Genomic DNA, 20261 nt, shown 5'->3' with positions numbered 1-20261 from the left:
CTTAACATCTCTAATTTAAAAAGGCAAAGTGAAGTGGACAACACCAATAAAATAAGTGAAAAATAAAATGTAAATAATTTAATTTAAAGAATCCTAATTTCAGTTATGCAGTTTCTTCTGCAGGAATGCTCAATAGCGGCAGTATGTTTTGCAGGGTCACTCAGTACCTACAGGTGTGCCCTGCCACATCCCAGATTCTGATGTGAATTTTAAAAATTTTCTTTATATATTTTTATTTATTCAGGAATTTCACACATTTTGATAATACTCAGACTCCCTCCCCTGTCTCCAACAATGAAGACAAAATGTATTCAAGAAATAAAAATGGCAGAATCTCACCAAAAAAAATAGTTTGCTTTCGTTACTGAGTTTTTTTTTTTTTTTTTTTTTTTAACTTCTGTTTTATTACAGTGTGTTGACTCTCTTTGTCATCCACGGTAATTCATTTTTCTCATAGAATGTGATTATAAACAAAAAGGACAAGACATTTCCTCATCACTATCTCAAATGGTTCTTCCACTTGGGACCCTTCCTATGACACACTGGGGGAGGTGCAGAAGCTGGCAGATAAGGCAAAGAATGAGAATGAGAATGAGTGACCCCGGGTAGAATGTACTCATTAGAAATGGTACTTGCCCCAGACTAGTCTGTCCTTCTCGATGTATAGTGTTTATTTGCTTATTTATTTTATTTTTTAAAAGAAGCATTTCATTACTGCTTTAAAACTCTTTCCCCAGCATCCATTTAAAATATTGATAAAAGGATAAAAATGTAAGATGTTTATGATAAATAAAAATCTGCACCAGAGGTGGGGAAAGGTGCTGTTTTCTTCAGCATAGGGTATGCATGTTCAATATGACATCAAACTTACCTCCTACAGTGAATTTCTTATTCCAGCAATTGTGACAGTTATTTCACTTAAATGGAGAAACTTGTTACCATTCCTTTTCTACTATAGCAGATGGAAAGCTTTATTCAATATTACTACATAAGGTGAGGAGAGTAATAGTTACAAGCTTCCTTTATACTGTGATCTAGTATTGGTGTTCATTAGTATATATAAGCCTGTGCTCCATTTGAATTCATACAAATTTAAGTGAAATTTGGCTAGCCAATGTCTAGTTCTTGAGTTGCCCCTCGAGAAAGTTAGAAAAAAAAAGGTGGAGCTGAAGAGATGCCTCAGTGGTTAAGAACACCTGCTGTTCTTCCAGAAGACCTAGACTCGATTCCCAGAACCCACATGGCAGCTAACAATTGTTTGTAACTCCAGTTCCAGGGGATCCAACATCCTCTTCTGGCCTCCACAGTCCTCACATGACAGGGGTGCACTTACATACCTGCATGCAATACACTCATACACGTAAAAATAATAAATAAAATATATTTTAAAAAAGAAAAAAAAAGGCAAGAAGTTTACTCATGAGTTCAAAACAGAGATCTTTGAAAGAGTTTTATGAGCAATTTGCAAATGTAAATACCTATATTTGGTACGAGTGAAGATAATACACATGAACATTCACTGACACATGAATGTCACCAGAAGTGATGACTCTTAGCCCATTTTGAAAAAGGCAATAGACATCAAAAACCTTCATACATTTGGTGGAGGACAGATGTCTCAGTTGTTAAAGGCATTAGCTGCTCTTACAAGGGACTCAGGTTTGATTCCCAGCTCTTCACACTATAGCTAACAACCATTTGTAACTCCGGTTCCAGGGGAGCTGACAACCCTCTTCTGGCTTCTGCCAGCATTGCATGTACATAATGTACTTACATAATGTGCGAGAATACTCATACACATGAAAATCATTTTAAAAATTAATAGATTTGACCCTTTGTGTTATGAATTTGACTTTAATGGAACTTATCTAATGATTTGCATAATTGAAGAAAAAATGTACAAAGGTATTTATCATAGAATTTGTAATTCAGAAAAAAAATGGAGACAACATAAATATGAAGTCATTGAATGTTAACTAACAAAATAGTAGGTTATGTATACAAGAGATGATCCCCATTTGAAATTAGTGTATAAAAGCAAAGACAAATGTTCACAGTTACCTATCAGTCTTGGAAGTTCAGGTGACTTTTTTCTTCTTTAATCCTTTCTATATTTTCCAAATTCCCCTCAGTGAATATTTTTAACTTTAAAAAAGAAATTAAAAATCCATCTTCCAGTAGTAGGAAGTAAAGTTAAAACAAAACAACAAAACCCCTGGAGAGAGGGCCAGGGTTAAGAGCATGAGTTACTCTCACAGAGGACCTTAGATGGGTTCCCATCAGACTGATGGCAGTTCATTACTGCCTGCAACTCCAGCTCCAGGGGATCTGACGCCCTCTTCTGGCCTCCAACGGCCCGGGCATGCATGTGCACAAACCCACATGGGTACACATAACTAAAACTAAAAATAAATCTTTAAAAAAGCCACACTATTAAATTTACTTCCCTAGATGGTGGCAAAAAAAGGAAATGAACACTCTTAAAAATCATATTATTTAGTATAAATGACATTTATGACCGTCTTCACTATCATTGTAACTTTCAAATATTTTCACCTTTGACTCTTGTATGTGGAAAGAGAAAAAAAAAAAAAGATACAAGCTCTCCTTTCTTTCCAAATGAAATTTCCCTAAATAAGATACCATATTCGTAATTTCTTCATTACTTATTGTAATTTTTCTTCAGAGTTGCAATGAGTTTTTCTGCAGTGTGCGAAGTGTCTGAGTTTGATCTTTTTCACTAATGATGTTCCTGTTTCTGTGATCTGGAAAGTAGGCATGATGTCTCTGGGATCATCTTTACCAGAAAGGTAGCATGAAACAGTTATATAAGGAAAGTGTTACTAATATTCACGAATTCATTGCTCAGAAAGTTTCATTGCAACAATGTCTACACCAAGTCATGTAACCAACAGCTGTAAGGTGGAGGTAGCCCCACAATCGCAGACAATTCATTCTGGGGCTCTGTCTCTGCATCTCTGAAACTCCAGCAGTCTAGGTACCAGTTCAGAGCTAAAATAATCCCTTTTTGGAAGAGTGTCCCCCCCCCTCTTTTTTTTTTTTTTTTGGTAACAAGTCAGCAAACATTCTCCAAGAGTTTTAGCCAAGAATGTAAACTAGAGAGGGAGTGGGGGTGGGTGGGGAGGGGGGGGCGTGGGGGGGGGGGACGGACTGCTGAACTCTGGTGAACTATTCCTCCAAACTGGAGCGAGAGAGGCCACCAGAGTGAACTTTCCTGAGTTCTACGGAAAGCTACAACAAGGTAGGTTTGCCTGTTAAAACCATGGTCACTACAGAAGTTCTAAAAAACATCCATTGTGTTTCATTGTTTCCAACTGCTTATGTGGCACCACTCCTTTCCCTGTTTTCCCTGTTTAGCCCAGCAACAGGCATTAACCTCTCTTAACTCTAGAACTAATTCAGGATTTGGTTGTTTGACCTCTCCTTGCCCCAAAGAAAGCATACAAGCTTGGATTTCCCCCAGGAGTGTAAAATACCGCACTGTCAAGTGCAATTTAAAGGGCGTCTTGGCCGAAAGGAATCTACATAAGGTGTGACAAGGTGCAGCTGGAGCTCTGGTGGACCATCCCTTCCCCGTAGCATCATATGACACATAAAGGATCGAAACGCTGGGAAATGTGCCAAAGTTAAACTGTAAAATTTAGCACAAACTAAGCAAAGTCTCGGACGTAGGCACGCAAGAAACCACAAGCCTCCCCCAGTCGCGCCAGGGCGCCTGCGCAGTGCACGCGCGGAGTGGTGTAGCGAGGGGCCCTGAGCTCCCTCCGCGTAGGCCCCCAGCGGCGAGCCCCGCCTCCTCCAGCTGCTGGTTCCAAACAACCCGGTGCTCCGCCGCTGCCCTCCGTCCATTGGCCTTAGGCTCTTTCCGTTTCCGCCCAACCCTCCGCAATCCACCAATCATCTTGCGCGCTTGGGAAGACACCGCCTCCCAGGCCGTCGCCTGGGCCCCTCGGTCTCCTCAGGCTGCTGCCTCCGCTGCTGGCTGCCTCCTCCTTCCCCACCTCCTCCGTCCGGGGAGCGACCGCGGGGGCCCGAGGGGCGGCGGTGGCGGCGGCGGCGCTATGGAGCCTGGGCCCGGCGGCCGAGGCGCTGCGCGTGGACAGCGGCCACCCAGCGCCGCTCAGCCCCGCGAGCAGGAGCGGAAGCTGGAGCAGGAGAAGCTGTCCGGGGTGGTGAAGAGCGTCCACCGGCGGCTCCGCAAGAAGTACCGCGAAGGTAAACAGCACGGGGGAGGGGAAGCGCGGCCCTCGGCCCTGTCAGCCTGCCCGGCCTGCCAAGCCACCATCGACACGCGCTGTGGCCGCACGTCGGCCCAGGTCGCGGCCCGCCTCCCGCAGCCTCGGTGGCCAGGGCCTTCAGGGTAGTCGCGGCCCGCAGCCCCTGTCCCCGGCCGGAGTGCTGAGACCGTAGTCACCCCCACGCACTCAGGAGGTAGGGTTGTCCGTAGTGAGGGACGCCAGGTAAAACCCGAAGACGTAGGCTCCGTCGGGGAAAGACGGAGACGCGGAGCTGCCCCTCACTCGGGCTGCGCCGAACCAGCCTGTTGTTCTCCTGGCTGGCGACAGCCCCTTTTCCTCGTCGCCCATTGGTGGGGCTGTGCCCAGGCCTCCCCAGCCTGGGCTTCCCGGGATGCGAAGTCAGCAGGCCCTACGGCGGAGCTCGTCGTGCTTCACCTTGTAGCCAGGGAAGGGGCGACAGCCAGCTGCCCTCTCCCGCCGCAAACACTCCCATCTTGTTTGTGGAGGCAGGCCTGGAAGAGATCTGGGGTAGGCTTTCAAGATCCGTGCAGTGTTGAAGTCTCTAACCACCGAGCCTCCGGTAGACACAGAAGCCCCTGAAACCGGCCCTCTGTGCAGCCCCCTCCGTGTGAGATCACCAGGGAAGCTTTACTGGCTTTTACTTATACCAGAGAAGTTTTTATGGTTGGATTTTACAGTTATCCTGGTATTTTTAAATGTAGGCTTTTGAGCAGAGCAACTTTTTAAGATTCGGACAATTTGCAGTATTTTTCATAGACTCAGGAAAAAATTCTCTGAAGTCTCAAAATGGGATACTTTTAGCCTGCTTTTGCTTTAGCATAATTACAAAATGAAAAGTCAGCAGGCTTCTAATGTTAGTCAGATTCCTAGTTAATAATTTAGGTTAGAAGAGAAGTTATGACAATGAAAGAACAAAGACGTGAGATCATGTTAACTTGTCACCCATGCACACTTTTCCATGGCTCTAAAAGTTCATTCCAAGTGGCTTTCTTCCTTTGAATGTTGTTGATGCATTTAATTTCTAAAACTATTCAAAGTTTTCTTTCCTTGACAACTCAGGCCTTGGTTTGAATAGAGGCTATTTGATATCCCCAAAGATGGTTCATAGCTATTGTTTAATAGGCACCAATAGAAGAGCCTTGGCAAGCATATTAATCTATTGAATTTTTTATATTCAAAATGCTTTAATTCCCAACCACAATTGAATAAAATGAGTGGTTACCATAGCAACAGTTACATCACTCTTGATATTCACAAAATGCACTTACATAATGGCATTCAGTATGGGTTTTTATGTTGTTTGGCGAAATGAGGAAATAAGTAGACCCATTTTTCTGCAATTTATTGTGCCATTTTGTACAAATTTAAGTACATCATTTTAAAGAACATGACTAGTGTGTAATTCAGTTTCTATTCTTACCTTTTTGTAATACTTTTTGTTATTCATTTACTCATAAATAAATAGGTTCCATTTAAATTAACGCACTGCTAATGTGTCATCATCTCTTCAAGCTACTGTTATGCTCAGTCCCACATGTTTAAACATGTCTTTGATTCCAAATATTAACCAGAGGAACACTTGGTTCATAATGAGGATTAGTACTAAGAAATTGCCAGAACTGAAAGCGATACATATAATTCAAGCTTGTATGTTCTAATGTGCTTCTGGGCTGGTAAAGTCCTGGAAGTCTAAACATTTTAATGAGGCTATTCTTTTGGCATTTTAATGCCCTGAATTCCATCAACACTCCAGGCTTCTCTAGACCTTTATCTGGCAATATGTAATACCCCATCAGTTAACTAGCAAAGTAAATGACCTGGATGAGCATGCCTCTTCTAACTTTTACGTTTGACATGGCCTAGGCTCAGTTGTTTTGGTGCCTTATATGAAAGTCTGGGCAAATAACCCAAAGAAATAATTTTTAGTGTTTTACTTTGGGGACGTAATAGTGTAGTACTGTTGCTCTGCCCTCTGTAAAGGTATTTCACAAGCTCATTTGTAAATTAGCTGTTACCAAAGTATAAGTGGTAGTTAGATACTAGGTCAACCTACAAAGGCTTATTTAGTCAGTAACAAACTTGAACTGTAGTACCAGTAACTGTGGAAATTGTACTCCTTTGTAACAGTTTTAGTACCAGGAACTGTAGTGAAAATTTTAGCTTAGAATCTTGAAATGTAAAATTATAAGAACCCTTAGTTTTTATTAATGATTTCCAAACATAGATGATCAGAAATTGCATTCTATCTTGAACCTACAGTTTTAACATCTCTAACACTAGGAATTGGAAATTTATCAGCCATATTTGGAATATGATCTAAATTAATTCTTTCATTTTGTAGATGAGTGGACTGAATCCTAAAAAGATTAAAGTAACGTGCTTTAAGCATAGAGAGTTTGTTGTTAGTGCTATATTATTTTATAGGAAATAAGAGGATTCTCCTCCTATTTCTTATTCCTAATACTGGTTTCTTTTAATGCTTTAATATAAGATAAATGGGGAAACAGGACATAACCCTAAAATTTGGGCAAGAAAAAGGATATAAATTGGTATGTGCTATTTATGGATGATGCATGTTTGACTGAGTTGGGACAGTGTGAAGTACAGATTTTTCAGGGATATACTGGTAAAGAAAGAAATAAGTTGGAGTGGAATGAAAAAGGAAACAAAGCAGTCATTGAGAAGTAAGATCATGGGGGCTGAAGAGATAGCTCAGTGGTTAAGAACACTGGTTGTTCTTGCAGAAGACCCAGGTTCGAATCCCAGCACCCATATGGCAGCTAACAACTGTCCATAACTCCAGTCCCAGGGGATCCAACAGCCTCTTCTGACTTTCACGGGCATTGAATGACACGGGTGCACTTACCTACATGCAGGCAATACATGCATACACATACAATAAAAATAAATAAAATTTAAAAAAAAGAAAGATCATGAGTAAGGACTGTATAAAACATGTAGAGTTGGCGAATAGACCTTTTTCTTTATCTCCTGTAGTGGAATTGAAATGCAGCAGAAAGAAAAATGAAAATGAGACCTTCCTGCTGTGGTGGGGAAGAGTTTTTTCCTCCACTGTTCTAATATGTCCAACTGATAAGTATTGAGAGTGATGAGAAGGCTTAGGGTGGAAACAGTGACCACTGTACCAAAGGCGAGCAGGTTGATGTTATGCACTCCTTTACTACCTTTTCACTTTCTACTCCGTTGTACTGACTGTCCTCTAGTACCACCTAAAGTGAAAATTGGAAAAATGGTCCGTGTTTGAGATAGTGTTGTGTGTCTGAAGTAGTTACTAAAAGAAAATGTGAGAGTGATTCTTAGCACTGGTGATGAGAAGAGATGTTCCTTATGCTTGGCCATTTATAGATAAGAAACAATGTTATATATTGAGTGTATGTGAAAGAAAATGTGCTTGGCCATGCTTTTTGTCTTTGCTGTATAGAATTCTAAGAGTTGATCTTGAAACCAACTAAAAATATATTAAGTTGATCATATGAAGTATAGACAGCTTATTAGTAAGAAATAGCTGGTTTTGTTTTCCAAATAGTCATTTCATTGCTTAGTAAGATTTACCTGATTAGTAGATCTCAGATTGAGAACAGAACTAGAGCCTTGTGGCCATGTGTTTTCAGTTTTGTGTTTTGTTTGTTTGTTTGTTTTTTATTTGTTTGTGTGTGTGTGTGTGTGTGTGTGTGTGTGTGTGTGTGTGTGTATTCACGGCGGGGTGGGGGTGCACTTGCATGTGTGTGTGCAGAGGTCAGTCAACTTTAGGTGTCTTCCTCAGTTATTGTCCACCTTATTTTTGGCAATAGGATCTCTCTGATCTGAGACTGCACCTGTGAGGCTAAACTGACTAGTCAGGGAAGCCCCTGGTATCCTCCCCAGCAGAGCGATTCCAGCTGCATTATGCTGTGCTTGGCTTTTTACATGGCTGTTAGGGTAATTGGGGAGGGGGTGAGGAAATGATGTGACAAGGCTTAAGAGGTGAGCAGAATCTAGTGGAGAGACCAAATAGTTTAATTTTGCTGATTAGTAGTAAATTGATTTTTTTCCTTAGTTTGAGATAAATATTAGCTAGAACAGTTTACAGTGGGGACACTGCTATGCCACTTTTGGATATATTACCAAATAAATTTGAGTTGGCATGCATCAGAGATACCTACTCACCCATGTTCATTGGAACGCTTTTTACAGTAGCCTTGTGATGGAATTAGTCTAGATGTAAATCAGTCAATCAATGGATAAAGAAAACGTGCATGTATGCAAAATAGTGTTTTCTTCATAAGGTTAAAAAAATATGTCACTTGTAGGAAAATGCATGTGATTGGTTATCATCATGTGAAGTGAAAAAGCTATCGGCAGACATGCTTTGCATGTTTTCACTAATAAGAAAATTCTGAATTAAAAAAAAATTACCTGGGACTGGAGAGATGCCTCAGTGGTTAAGAACACTAGTTGTTCTTGCAGAAGACCCAGGTTCGAATCCCAGCACCCACATGGCAGCTAACAACTGTCCGTAACTCCAGTTCCAGGGGATCCGACAGCCTCTTCTGTCCTCCGCGGGCATTGCACTATACGGGTGCATTTACCTACATGCAGGCAATACATGCATACACATAAAATAAAATAATAATAAATAAAATATTTTTAAAAAATTACCTGAAAAGTAGGGCTAATTAGGAAGAGGACCAGTGAAAGTGGGGATAAGAGGGACATAGTTTGTATGGACGGTGGATATAATTAAAGTGCACGTTATAAATTGAAGTATAACATAATCAGTTATATTGTACAATGAATATACACTAATAAAAAAGATAAACTGAGGAATATAGTTGTTATTCTCTAGTAAGCATCTGAAATGAGAGAATTGTGGGGAAAGGGAAACCTCGAATTAGAAATAATTTAGAACTAAAACCAAAGCAGCCTTAAAAATTGATAGAATGGGGGCTGGAGAGATGGCTCAGCGGTTAAGAGCACTGACTGCCCTTGCAGAGGACCCGGGTGTTATTCCCAGCACCCACATGGCAGCTGTGAACTGTCCTTAACTCCAGTTCCAGGAGAATCCGAAGCCCTCTTCTGTCCTCTGTGGCATTGCACGACATAGGTGCACTCACATACATGCAGGCAATACACTCATACACATAAAATAAAAATAATAAATACAATTTTTAAAAATTGAATGTAATTTTGGAATTGTTTTAAAAAATTGGAGTACAGGCTACTTTAGCTTGAAATTTCCTTCACTTTTTTCTTCCAGTGATTTTTTTCCACATCTGTTTTAAGAAATTGACTAATTCCATGACCCCAAGAAATTTTTTTCAACAGGTTTACTTTTTTCATGTGAGGTTTTGCAGTTTTCTTTTTATGATCCTAGTCAACACCCTTTCTGCTATAGAATCAGAAAGGTATGTATGTGTGTGATAGAATCTTTGCTTGATCAGCAAATAAAGGCTCCACAGAAAATCAGTTAACTTTGTTTTAGGAAAAATTTTTGCAGGGGGATTCAAATGAAAAGAGCATAATAGTCACACTGAAAGATAAAGGAACATTGATTCAGTTGAGTGACAGGCACACACAACAGGCACACACTAGTTGTGCAGTGTATGCTACTTACTTGATTTTGTTATGTGGCGTTGTGGTATCTCTTTAGGGGGGTTATCTTGCAAAAAATACACTAAAAATAAAAGTACTGATGCAAATCATTTGGTTATTTAACAGAACAAACACAGATGTGATAGTTTTTAGCCTCGGGTCCATGTAAATGTTATCTTTGTAACTTTGTAGAATGTAACCCTCTATATTATTGTACATGGAGTGTACAGTAGAGAAAAAAAAGTTGTGGAACACTGAATTAAAGTACAATAGATTGTAGTGGGAAGTAATGTAGAAAGGAGACTGGTTGGGGATGCTTATCCTCACTTGATTGAAAATTGAAGACATGAGCAGCAGTAATGATAGTAAAAATGAAGAAAAATAAAAATATTTTTAGGGTCAGAGTAAGTAGTTTTAGGAAAAGTAAAGAGGAAAAACAAAGATACCATAAAGCAATTTTGACTGGGAAAATGTGAATAGTAGCCATTAAACATCCAGTTTAGAAATGTATTATGTATACTTGAGCAGGAATGTTGAGGGGAAAAGGGTGGATCGGCAGATTAGCTGATGGGGCTAAAGACCGTGATTTAATATAAAATGTACTCCATAAGTTGAAGATAGGAAGCCCCCTCTATGGAGGATAAAACATAGCCCAGAGGAGTGATGGTAACATGAGTGAGCGATGCTTGGAGATGCGAGTCGTTTAGGGTTAAAGGAGAGAGTGGAAACTTCACAGAACAGACCCTGGGACTGTTCTAGAAATGGAGGTTCTTTTGTGCTGGGTGGTTACACAGTAGACCTATAAACTTAGTATTTATGCTTCATTTATAGTAAAAGTGGACAAAGTGACAGTATAAAGTTCTCAAGAAAGGATAAATTAAAATCATTATGTTCTTTGAGAAATGATTTTGAATCTGAATGATTCTCAGCATTTATTGGCCTAAATCATGTTTGTAGCTTTAAGTATGTAATGTGATGCTTCTTCTGTGTTATTGAGTGCCCCCAAAATCCTATGGTGATTTTAAAAATGCTAATTCCTAACCCTCGAAAAGCAATTCTGTAAATTGGAGATTGGAGCATATTTAACTCTCTCCTGTTTGCTTCTGATGCACTTGACTGTTTACTTTGGGAGTAAAGAAACAGAACAAAACAAAAACAAAAACCCCATTGAAGTAAGGTTTTTGTAGAACAAGATATTTTGATGCAAAAGAATGTTTTTATCTTGGGAGTTCTAATTGTGTTTTAGTACTCATTCTCTGCCTGTGCCTGTAAGATGCTTCATTTCTATAATGAAAGTATAGTGTACATAAGTGAAGTATCAGTTGAGATAGCTAAATAACTTAATGATTTTTCAATGCTGAGTATTTTGCTACACTTTTGTGTAAAGAGTTCTTTCTTTTAAGGTACAATGCCTATATAAGTAGTGGCTTTTAATTTATCCTTTGCTATATTTGATGCCTAAATTGGTTTAGCTTATTGTGTTGCCATTTTCTTCTGTGGTTGCTTGTTGCTATTTCTATGGTGGAAATAGCACACCTACACTATTATCTAAATAATTCATGCAAATTCATCGCTGTCCCTGTTATAACCGTATTTTTACTAACTTAGAAAAATGTGGTGCCTGGAAGCACCTTTTCTGTCATAAATTTTTGAAAAAAATTGTTTAACATGTATAACAGAATTTACCTATAATATTATCTTGTTTGTGGGAGTAATCTCACATCGTAAATTTTAATAATTCACAGTTGTGTTAAGACAATGTGACAGTTGTGTTAAGATGTTCCTGTTTATTCTGAAATAAACTTTCAGATCTCCCATATTTATTAGTCCTTGCTAATCACTAAAAGCAGTGGGATCCCAACCTTCTTCAAGTTACTCAGATAACACAGAGGTGTGTCTGTAGCTATCCTGTCTTTACATCTCCACGGTAGAATTAAAACTTTGGTGGTTACTGGACACTGTCCCTGACCCTACCCTATCCCTACCTATTCACTTAATATTTTCTAAACTGTTCATCTTGAAACTAGAAGTAGTGATACTCAGAAAGTTTGTTTTCTTTACAGTTTAAAATTCAAGATATTAGCTGGGCATGTTGGTGGTACATGCCTTTAATCCCAACACTTAGGAGGCTTGAGGCCAGCCTGGGACATATAGCAAAGCCCTGTCATAGAATACCTAAATAGATAAATCAGTCAGTCTCAGGTTAGCAAGCACTATGATTTAAAATTAGAGAACTTTGGTCATTTAGGCTAGTTTCTTGCAATGCCGAGGACAGATCCTACACAAATAAGTGCCCCCTTTTGTGCTTTATGCACAGTTGTATGAACCATTACAGTATTGATCATTTACTGGTTTACTTGTCTCTTGTTCCACTGAACAGTTCCTTTAGTAGAACTCTGCCTTTTACCTTGCTGTCACTAATACCTAATACCATTCCTCACATAGATTGAAGACACACATACAGAAGAAACTAATACAAATGTTTCCAGATAGCTGCATTTTATAATTTACATTAATTAAAAAGTTTACCTTTTGCATTCAAATTTTTTTCTAATTTATGCTCATATCCTCTAACTTTTAATTTTATTTATTTTATTTATTTATTTATTTATTTGAGACAGGGTCTCCCTGTAGCCCCAGCTGACCTGGAACCCTGTATGTAGACCGAGCAGGCCTTGATCTCATAGAGATCTGCCTCCTTCTGACTCCTGAGTGCTGAGATTAAAGGCATGTGCCACCATGCCTGACCAGCCTTTACCCATTTTTAAGTGATCCAAATTATTTTGATCGTTACTCTGTTTTTCTGTACATAAAGTTAAAAATACTAGCGGTTATAGATAAGGTAAAGTGTTTGTCTTTAACATTTGATAAACAATGATGAAATAGCTTTTACTATATGTAGTGAATTCTGTTTTCTCATTTTATCTGTAACTCTGCCCTCTATCCATTGGTTCCTTCATTTCATTGCCAGTCCCAGTTTTTTTAAATAGCCTACAGAAAAATTAAAAATATTTGAATAGACATAATGTCTCTGTGTTTATATTAAAATGTGGTAATAGTTTTGTATATTTGTTTATATAACTATAAACAAATAGTTATATGCCCTGAGTTTGCAGATCAAAATTTAGGACACTGATATTAGAGCTGTGGAATTTTTGAGGTTAAATTTATGCTACTTGCAAAATCTAGTCTCTGAGAACCACTGTTATATTGTATTGAAATCCCTCTGCTTACGTAAATTAAGGTCTGGAAAGCTGTTCATAGGTTCTTTTATTTTCCAGTTTGATATTGAACTACCCAAGTGATCTTTGTAGTCATAGACACTTCTATGATTTATTTTTCATGAGGGACTAGCAAGTGTCAGTGACATTGGTCTGACTTTTCTTATGTTATCTCTCTTTCAGGAAGTATTCAAAGACTTTTGTATTTTGGATTAAGCTTCATCATCATAAATGTTTATTATAAAAGGCTGCTTCATGAAGATATACTGTAGGCCAAATTGTGTTAATAGGTATGAAATTTAATCTGTGTATTTTTATTTAATTTGACTCTACTTTGCCCTAGGATGCACTGCTCTCTGTATTACTTCACTGTGGTTTTGAGTTCACACCATCGATGTAGGCTGTTGGTTTTGAGCCGTAACTATACAGTGGGTTTATTTGTGGAGAGCTAGAATAAATGACCACTTCTCACTAAAGAACAATTAAATGAATGACTTTTGGGTAATTACAGTGTGCATCCAGAGTTGGCAGCCAGTGATGAGAACAACTGCCAGAAAAGGAAAAGATAATGCAGTTACAGAGATTAAATAACTGCATTTGACCAACAAAAGTTCATTTGTTTGTACTTAGTGTAGTCATTGCAATTTGTGGGGTACACACCTTTGTTCTTGTTCATGAATGATCATAAATTTAAAGCTCATGAAGAAATGCAGGATGGTATAGTGCTTAAAAAAATAATTTTTTCCTACTTGGTCATGGGTTTCATTACTTACTTTGTGTTAAAAGAAATGACCTTTAAATATTCTTTGAACATCACTTTGTAATCTGTTTGTCTACAGATAAAACATCTTAAGGCCACATTTGGCAGTATGCCCAAGTCAAAAGCAGATAATTGTACTGAATTTCTAAAAGTTCAAGACTTACTGTACTCGTCTTTGAGGTGTTTGTTTATTTTAGAGAATTTGGCCCTGAAGTTAAATTAGTATATTCTTATTTATCAAAATTTCCATGATACTGTTTTTTATTGTATACCATTAACTATGCTCACTACACATCATTTAAAAAAAAAACTTTTTAAAACCTTATTTATATTTTAGGTATATGAGTGTTATGTCTGCATGTATGTAAGTGCACTCATGTGTTGCAGTGCCTGTGGAGGCTGGAAGAGGGCATTGGATCCTGTGGAACTGGAGTTATGAATGGTTGTTAGCCACCCTGTGGGTACTGGGATTCAAACCCTGGTCTTCTGCAAGAGCAGCCAATGCTCTTAACCACTGAGCCATCTCTCCAATGCCACACATCACTTTTTAAACTCAAATTTATTGAAGTGTAGTTCATATATAGTGGACCCAATTTAATGTACATAATCCCATGAATTTTATACCTGTTTGCACTTGTGAAACTGCCACAAAATGTAAAATATTTCCATCACCCCCAGAATTCTCTTTGCATTCCTTCTCTGTCTCTATACACTGCCCATCTAACTCTTGTCATTTTAGAGTCATCTCACCTTTCATAGTTATACATACATAGAGCGGTATAGTATATTTTCTTTAGAATCATAGTGTTTAAAAAACAGTAATGTATTGTTATTCTTAGGTATCATAGGATAAGATGCTAGGAATTATGATATGCTAGACATAATTGCTAAATAAAAAAATACATACATTGGATAAACTTTCACTGAAGGACATCTAGGGTACAAATGATTGACCAGATGGTACTTAACATTTATGGCAAAATACATGAGGTGGGGGGGGGCAGGGGCGATGGAGAAGGGAGCCTAAATTTGATTAATAGCTGTTGTATAAAATGTACAAAAGCTCAATAAAAATATTAAACAGAAAAAGTACATACATTTTAGGTATATACCATGTTATTTTGATGGACGTATACGCTCCTTAATAATTCCCTCAGTCAAGCTGGTTAACATCCATCACATGACAGTTGCTTTGTGTGAATGTGTCTTCACTAAAGATCTACTTTATTTTTTTGTTGTTTTTTAAATTTTTCTATTGGATTTTTGTGTATTACATACAGAACATCTCAATCAATCTTAATCATCTTTATACCCCCTCCCCCTCTGGCACCCTTCCATAGCCCTCCCAACTGGAAGTCATACATTCTGTCCTTTGTGTTAAGGCCTATTGTGTCAAGTTAGTGTCCCCAGACGTTCATCAGTGCAAGTTCATCTACTGATATCTAGTTGGCCTATCTAGATTCCCTCCCTTTAGAAAGATAAGTGTTTCCTCACGTAGCAGTAAACAGTTGCCAGTATTTCTTCAGCTAAGATTGGGGTCTTTTGTCCATTTCCCAAGTTCTATGTTGGGTTTTTGTCTGCTTGAGTTTGCATGGGTCTTGTACTTGCTGACACCATTACTGAAGGTTCATTTGAGCAGGTCTCAGTAGCTTTTTGGACTCTGTTTCAATATGGTCATTTACCTCCTCCTTGGCTCTTAAAATTTTTCTGTCCCCTCTTCCAAAATGGTCCCTGAGCCCTGAGTGGGTGAATTTTAATATAGGAGTCTTGTGCAAGGACCAGCATTCTACAGACTCTTAATCTCTACACTTTGGCTATTTTTGACCTTTTGTGTTCTTGGCCCTCAGTTGCATGAGGGAGCTTCATTAATGAGAATTGAGAGACTCACTAGTGTCCTTTTTACCCCTTGTTCTATGTTCCATGAGCCTTAGGTGTAGAGGTTGCATTATAGATATGCCAACTTAGGCTTCGGCAAGTCACAGACAATTCTGTGTGGGATCAGTTATGGTACTCTGTAATAGTTTCCTGGTGCAAAAGAAGCTTCTTTGATGAATGGTGACTGGGATATTTCTCTGTAAATATAAGGATACATAACCTTTTGTGCACAGAGTAAGAAATTACATTAGTCTAAGAATGTGACAGTTTTGGGGTTTTCTCTAAGATCTATGTCCTCTCCAGGAATGTGTATTTGCCTATGTTTGCAGTACTACACATGAGTTTCATCCCATTGAGTGAGCCTTTTGTCCAATTAGATAGCTGTTGATTACCCCCAAGATAAAAGTGCCACTGCTGCACCAATGTCATCTGCTGTGCTAGTCATTGATGTAGTTTTTAGGCCTTGAAGCTGGGGTTGGACCATCGATTCGATGTTCTCCTTTAGCAGCTTACGTAGTGCTCTCCAAAACTATGAGAGCTAGCCTTCAGGGGAAGTGGCTTCCAGGTCAGTTCCAGCTCCATTGTTCTAAATCCTTTGTCCAAAGTATGTTCTACCTTCAGCAATAGGATCTTATCTTCAAGTTCTGGGAGGCAGTCAAGAGCTATGGCAATAGCCTGTGTTGGGACTCTCTTGGACCACCCTGACCAACAACTCAAAGGAAAGTTTCTCCTGTCTGGCACTATTTCTTGTTATGTCGTCTTCAGCTATACACATGGACTCATGTGGAGATACTGTATGTGCAGTTTGTCATTAGGTTGTTGGATTAATATGATTCCCTCTGGTTTTTTACACTTAACTAGGTGTTATTGATCTCTCCTCTCTCCTTGTTTAGCCCTTCCTCTGTGCTTTCCCCACTTAAAGTGTTCCCATTTTCCCTATTTCTCTCTTGATAATGCTAGTCTCCTGTGGTCCCACCTCTCTTGAGTTCCTTCTTTCCCTTTATCTCCAAAGTTCTTTGTATAACTCTCCCTCCCCCTCCCATTTAAATACCCCCATTTTATCCATTTCTCCCTTACTCTCTCCTACTGTTGTTCTCTCCCAACTTCCATCTTTCCCTTTATCTCCCTGGTTCCTTTCATATCCTGGTTCCTACAGTAACATCTGTATACATACTCACAGATAGGGATTTGGTGCTAGGATCCACATATGAGGGGAGAACATATGTCATTTGTTTCTCTGAGTCTGTGTTACTTCACTTAGTATAAGAGTTTCTAGTTCCATCCATTTACCTGAATATTTCATGATTTCATCTTTCTTTACCATTGAGTAGAACTCTGTTGTATAAGTGTACCACATTTTCATTATCCACTTGTCAGTTGAGGGACAGTTAGGTTGCTTCCATCTCTTAGCTATTGTGAAAAGAACAGCAACAAACATAGGTGTACAAATCTCTCTGTAATGAGTCCCTTGGGTGTATGGTAGGTTCATTTTTAGTTTTTAAGAGTTCTCCACACTGCTTTCCATAGGAGCTGCATGAGTTTGCAATCCCACCAGCAGTGAATGAGAATTCCTCTTTCCCCACATCCTCTCCAGCATTTGTTATAATTTGTTCTCTTGATCTTAGCCAAAATGACTGGGGTAAGGTGAAATCTTAAAGTGGTTTTAATTTGCATTTCTTCTTGTGAACACTCTCTCTTCAGATCCTTAGTTCATCTTTTAATAGGGTCACTTCATTTCTTGATTCTTTGTTCTTTGAATTCTTTATATATTCTAGATGTTAAACTTTTCTCAGATGTGTCACTGATAAAGACTTTCTCCCACTTTATGGGTTTTCTCTTTACTTCTTGGTTGCTTCTTTTGATGTATGGAAGCTTTTTAGTTTAATGAGGTCGCACTTGTTGATTCTTGACCTTAATTCCTGAGCAATTTCCCATTTAGAAAGTCCTTTCCTGTACCTATGTCTTGTAGGTTACTGCCAATGATTTCTTCTAATAGTTTCAAAGTTTCAGGTTTTGCACTGAGGTCTTTGATCCATTTGGAGTTGACTTTAGTACAAGATGAAGGATAAGGGTCTAGTTTCATTCTTCTACAGGTAGAGATTGGGCTTTGCCAGTACCACTTGGTAAAAATGTTGTCTTTCCTCCAGTGAGTGTTCTTGGTCCCTTTGTCAAATATCAGATAGCTTAAATTTCATGTACTCATGTTTGGGTCTTCAGTTATGTTCTATTGATCTGTGGGTCTATTTTTGTGCCATTACCATGCTACTTTTAGAACTATAGCTCTGTAATGTAGTTTAAAATCTGGTATAGTAATTTAGCCAGTATTGCTCTTTGTGCTCAGAGTTGCTTTGACAATCCAGGGTCTTGGACAATTCAGGGTCTTTTGTGCTTCCATATGAATATTAGGATTTTTTTTTCCAAATTCTGAAGAATGTCATGGGGAGTTTGATTGGCATTGCATTGAATCTGTAAATGGTATTTGGTAGGATGGGCACCGTTCAATTGGGAAAGTTCTCCAGCCTTGCTTGCAGAGCTAGGTGGGCAGTCCATAGATCTGGGGTGCTAAGAGAAAAAGTGGGCCTGTGCACAAGGAAAAAGAACAGGATGTGGGGTTGGGAAAATTGGAGTTGCTCAGGCTATAGGGGAGTCAAGGTGCAATGGGTGGGATTGGACTTACCAGGGAAGAAGGCTGGTCTTGGGAATGAAAGGCAAGTGGGAGTTGGGACAGCCAGGGTAGAAGGCTGATCTTAGGAGTCCAAAGGCAAGTTGGGGGTGTTGACAGCCTGTGAAGTCTCTAACTAGACTGAAAAATTGAGCTGGTCTGAGTGCAGGGGCTCAGGATGCTGTGGGCAGGTCTGGACTAAGAGGGTAGTCGGGAGATCTGGGGTACTAAGAGCAAAAGTTTAGAAGGAGAAGAGAATGTGGGGTTGGGGAAATTGGAGTTGCTCAGGCAGTAGGGGTGTCAAGGCACATTGCTGCTCTACTTCTTTATTAATGTATGTATTCTATCATAGTTACTATGGTGTACATTAGATCTCTAGAACTTACTCATTTTGTAACTTAGTGTGTACCCTTTTACCAACATCTATCTCCTCATTTCTTTACCATCCTCCCAAAACTTCTGATACCACACTCTGCTCTGTACTTCTTTAAGGCCCACTGCCTTAGATTCTAGGTATAAGTGTCTCGTGTATTTCATGTAGCAAAATGGGCTCCAGGTTCATGTACATTGTCACAAATGTCAGGATTTCCTTTTTAAAGGTAGAATGATGCTTATTATGTATGTATGTACCATAATTATTCACTACCCATTGAGGGACATTTAAGTTTTTTCTTTATCTTATTGTGATTAACACTGCAGTGAACATGAGATTACAGATGCCTCTTTGACATACTGATTTATTTCCCTTGGAATATATGTAGCTCCAGAAATGGACTATCTAAGTCATATCATAATTCAGTGTTTGCTGTTCTGAAGAACCTGCCTACTGTTTTCCATAATGGCTGTATTACCTTCTCAGCATAGTGTTTCTGAGTACAGGTTCCCTTTTCACCACACTGTTATTTTTCTTATTTATACTAGCCATCACATAGTGGTTTTAAATTGTGTTTCCCTAGTGATTAATGATGAGTGATGATGAGCATCTTTTCATGTACCCATCAATCCTTTTATATGCCCTTCTTTAGGAAAATACAGGTTTAGTCCCTTTACCCACTTTTTAAATAGATTGGTACCCTTTACTATTGAGTTGTGTGAGTTCCTTATGTTTTTTGTTTATTAACTCCTTATCATGTATGATTTGTAACTCTATTCTTATCTTAAATTTTCCTCAAAGTTACACTTAATTAACTTTGTATGTTTATATCTTTTAAGACTGAGAAGTAGGATAGTTACTGAGAAAAATAAAAATGTATCAATTCACTTTTCTCCCTCAGAAGGAACTCCTATATAAATTAGTGTTTTTACTCAAATCACTTTACCTTAAGCTTATAGATTTTCCAGAAAGATTTGTGAATTGCTATAAAACAACTTATTAGATGGGACTCCTCTTCCAGGTGTAAGTTTTTTCTAGCATTAAGGCAAAATGAGATAAAAAGGGTTTTTTTTGTTTGTTTGTTTTTTGTTTTTCTGTTTTGGGACAGGGTCTTCCTGTAGCCCCAGCTGTCCTAGAACTCACTAGGTAGACCAGACTGGCCTTGAAGTCACAGAGATTCGCCTGCCTCTGCCTCCCAAGTGCTGGGACTAAAGGTGTGTGCCGCCATGCCGGGCCCTGAGCCCGGCCCCAAGATAAAACGTTTTTAATCAGCCTAACAGTGATGTTACACACACAACCACACAACACACACACACACACACAACTTTGAACGTGCTATTCTGAATTATTTTAAGTCTTATTTTGAGAGTAGAAACAGTTTTTAAAATACTCAAATTTTAATTAAGTCACTATTGACAGCTAACTGTAGATTGAATTTTAGTTGAGCAACAAATTTTATTATAATTTGGATGTTTACGCTCTTTTTAAAAATTTATTC

The 20261-nt window shown here is 38.8% G+C and overlaps 1 protein-coding gene across 2 annotated transcripts in view; it reads left to right on the top strand.

Annotated features, from left to right (window-relative positions):
* The first annotated feature begins 3828 nt into the window (after positions 1-3828).
* Bmt2 (base methyltransferase of 25S rRNA 2 homolog) overlaps positions 3829-20261 on the top strand; it is an 89593-nt gene continuing 73160 nt past the window's right edge. Inside the window, exon 1 of one of the 2 annotated variants that reach the window (XM_029556887.1) lies at positions 3829-4236. In XM_029556887.1, the coding sequence (XP_029412747.1) occupies positions 4083-4236 (154 nt within the window). In that variant the 5' untranslated portion in view covers positions 3829-4082. The remainder of the gene's footprint in view (positions 4237-20261) is intronic. The other variant, XM_008854530.3, reaches the window with a different exon arrangement.

Source organism: Nannospalax galili, unplaced genomic scaffold (genome assembly GCF_000622305.1).
Source record: "Nannospalax galili isolate Female #2095 unplaced genomic scaffold, S.galili_v1.0 scaffold787, whole genome shotgun sequence".
Lineage (NCBI taxonomy): Eukaryota > Metazoa > Chordata > Mammalia > Rodentia > Spalacidae > Nannospalax > Nannospalax galili.
This window is presented reverse-complemented; position numbering and strand designations above follow the sequence as displayed.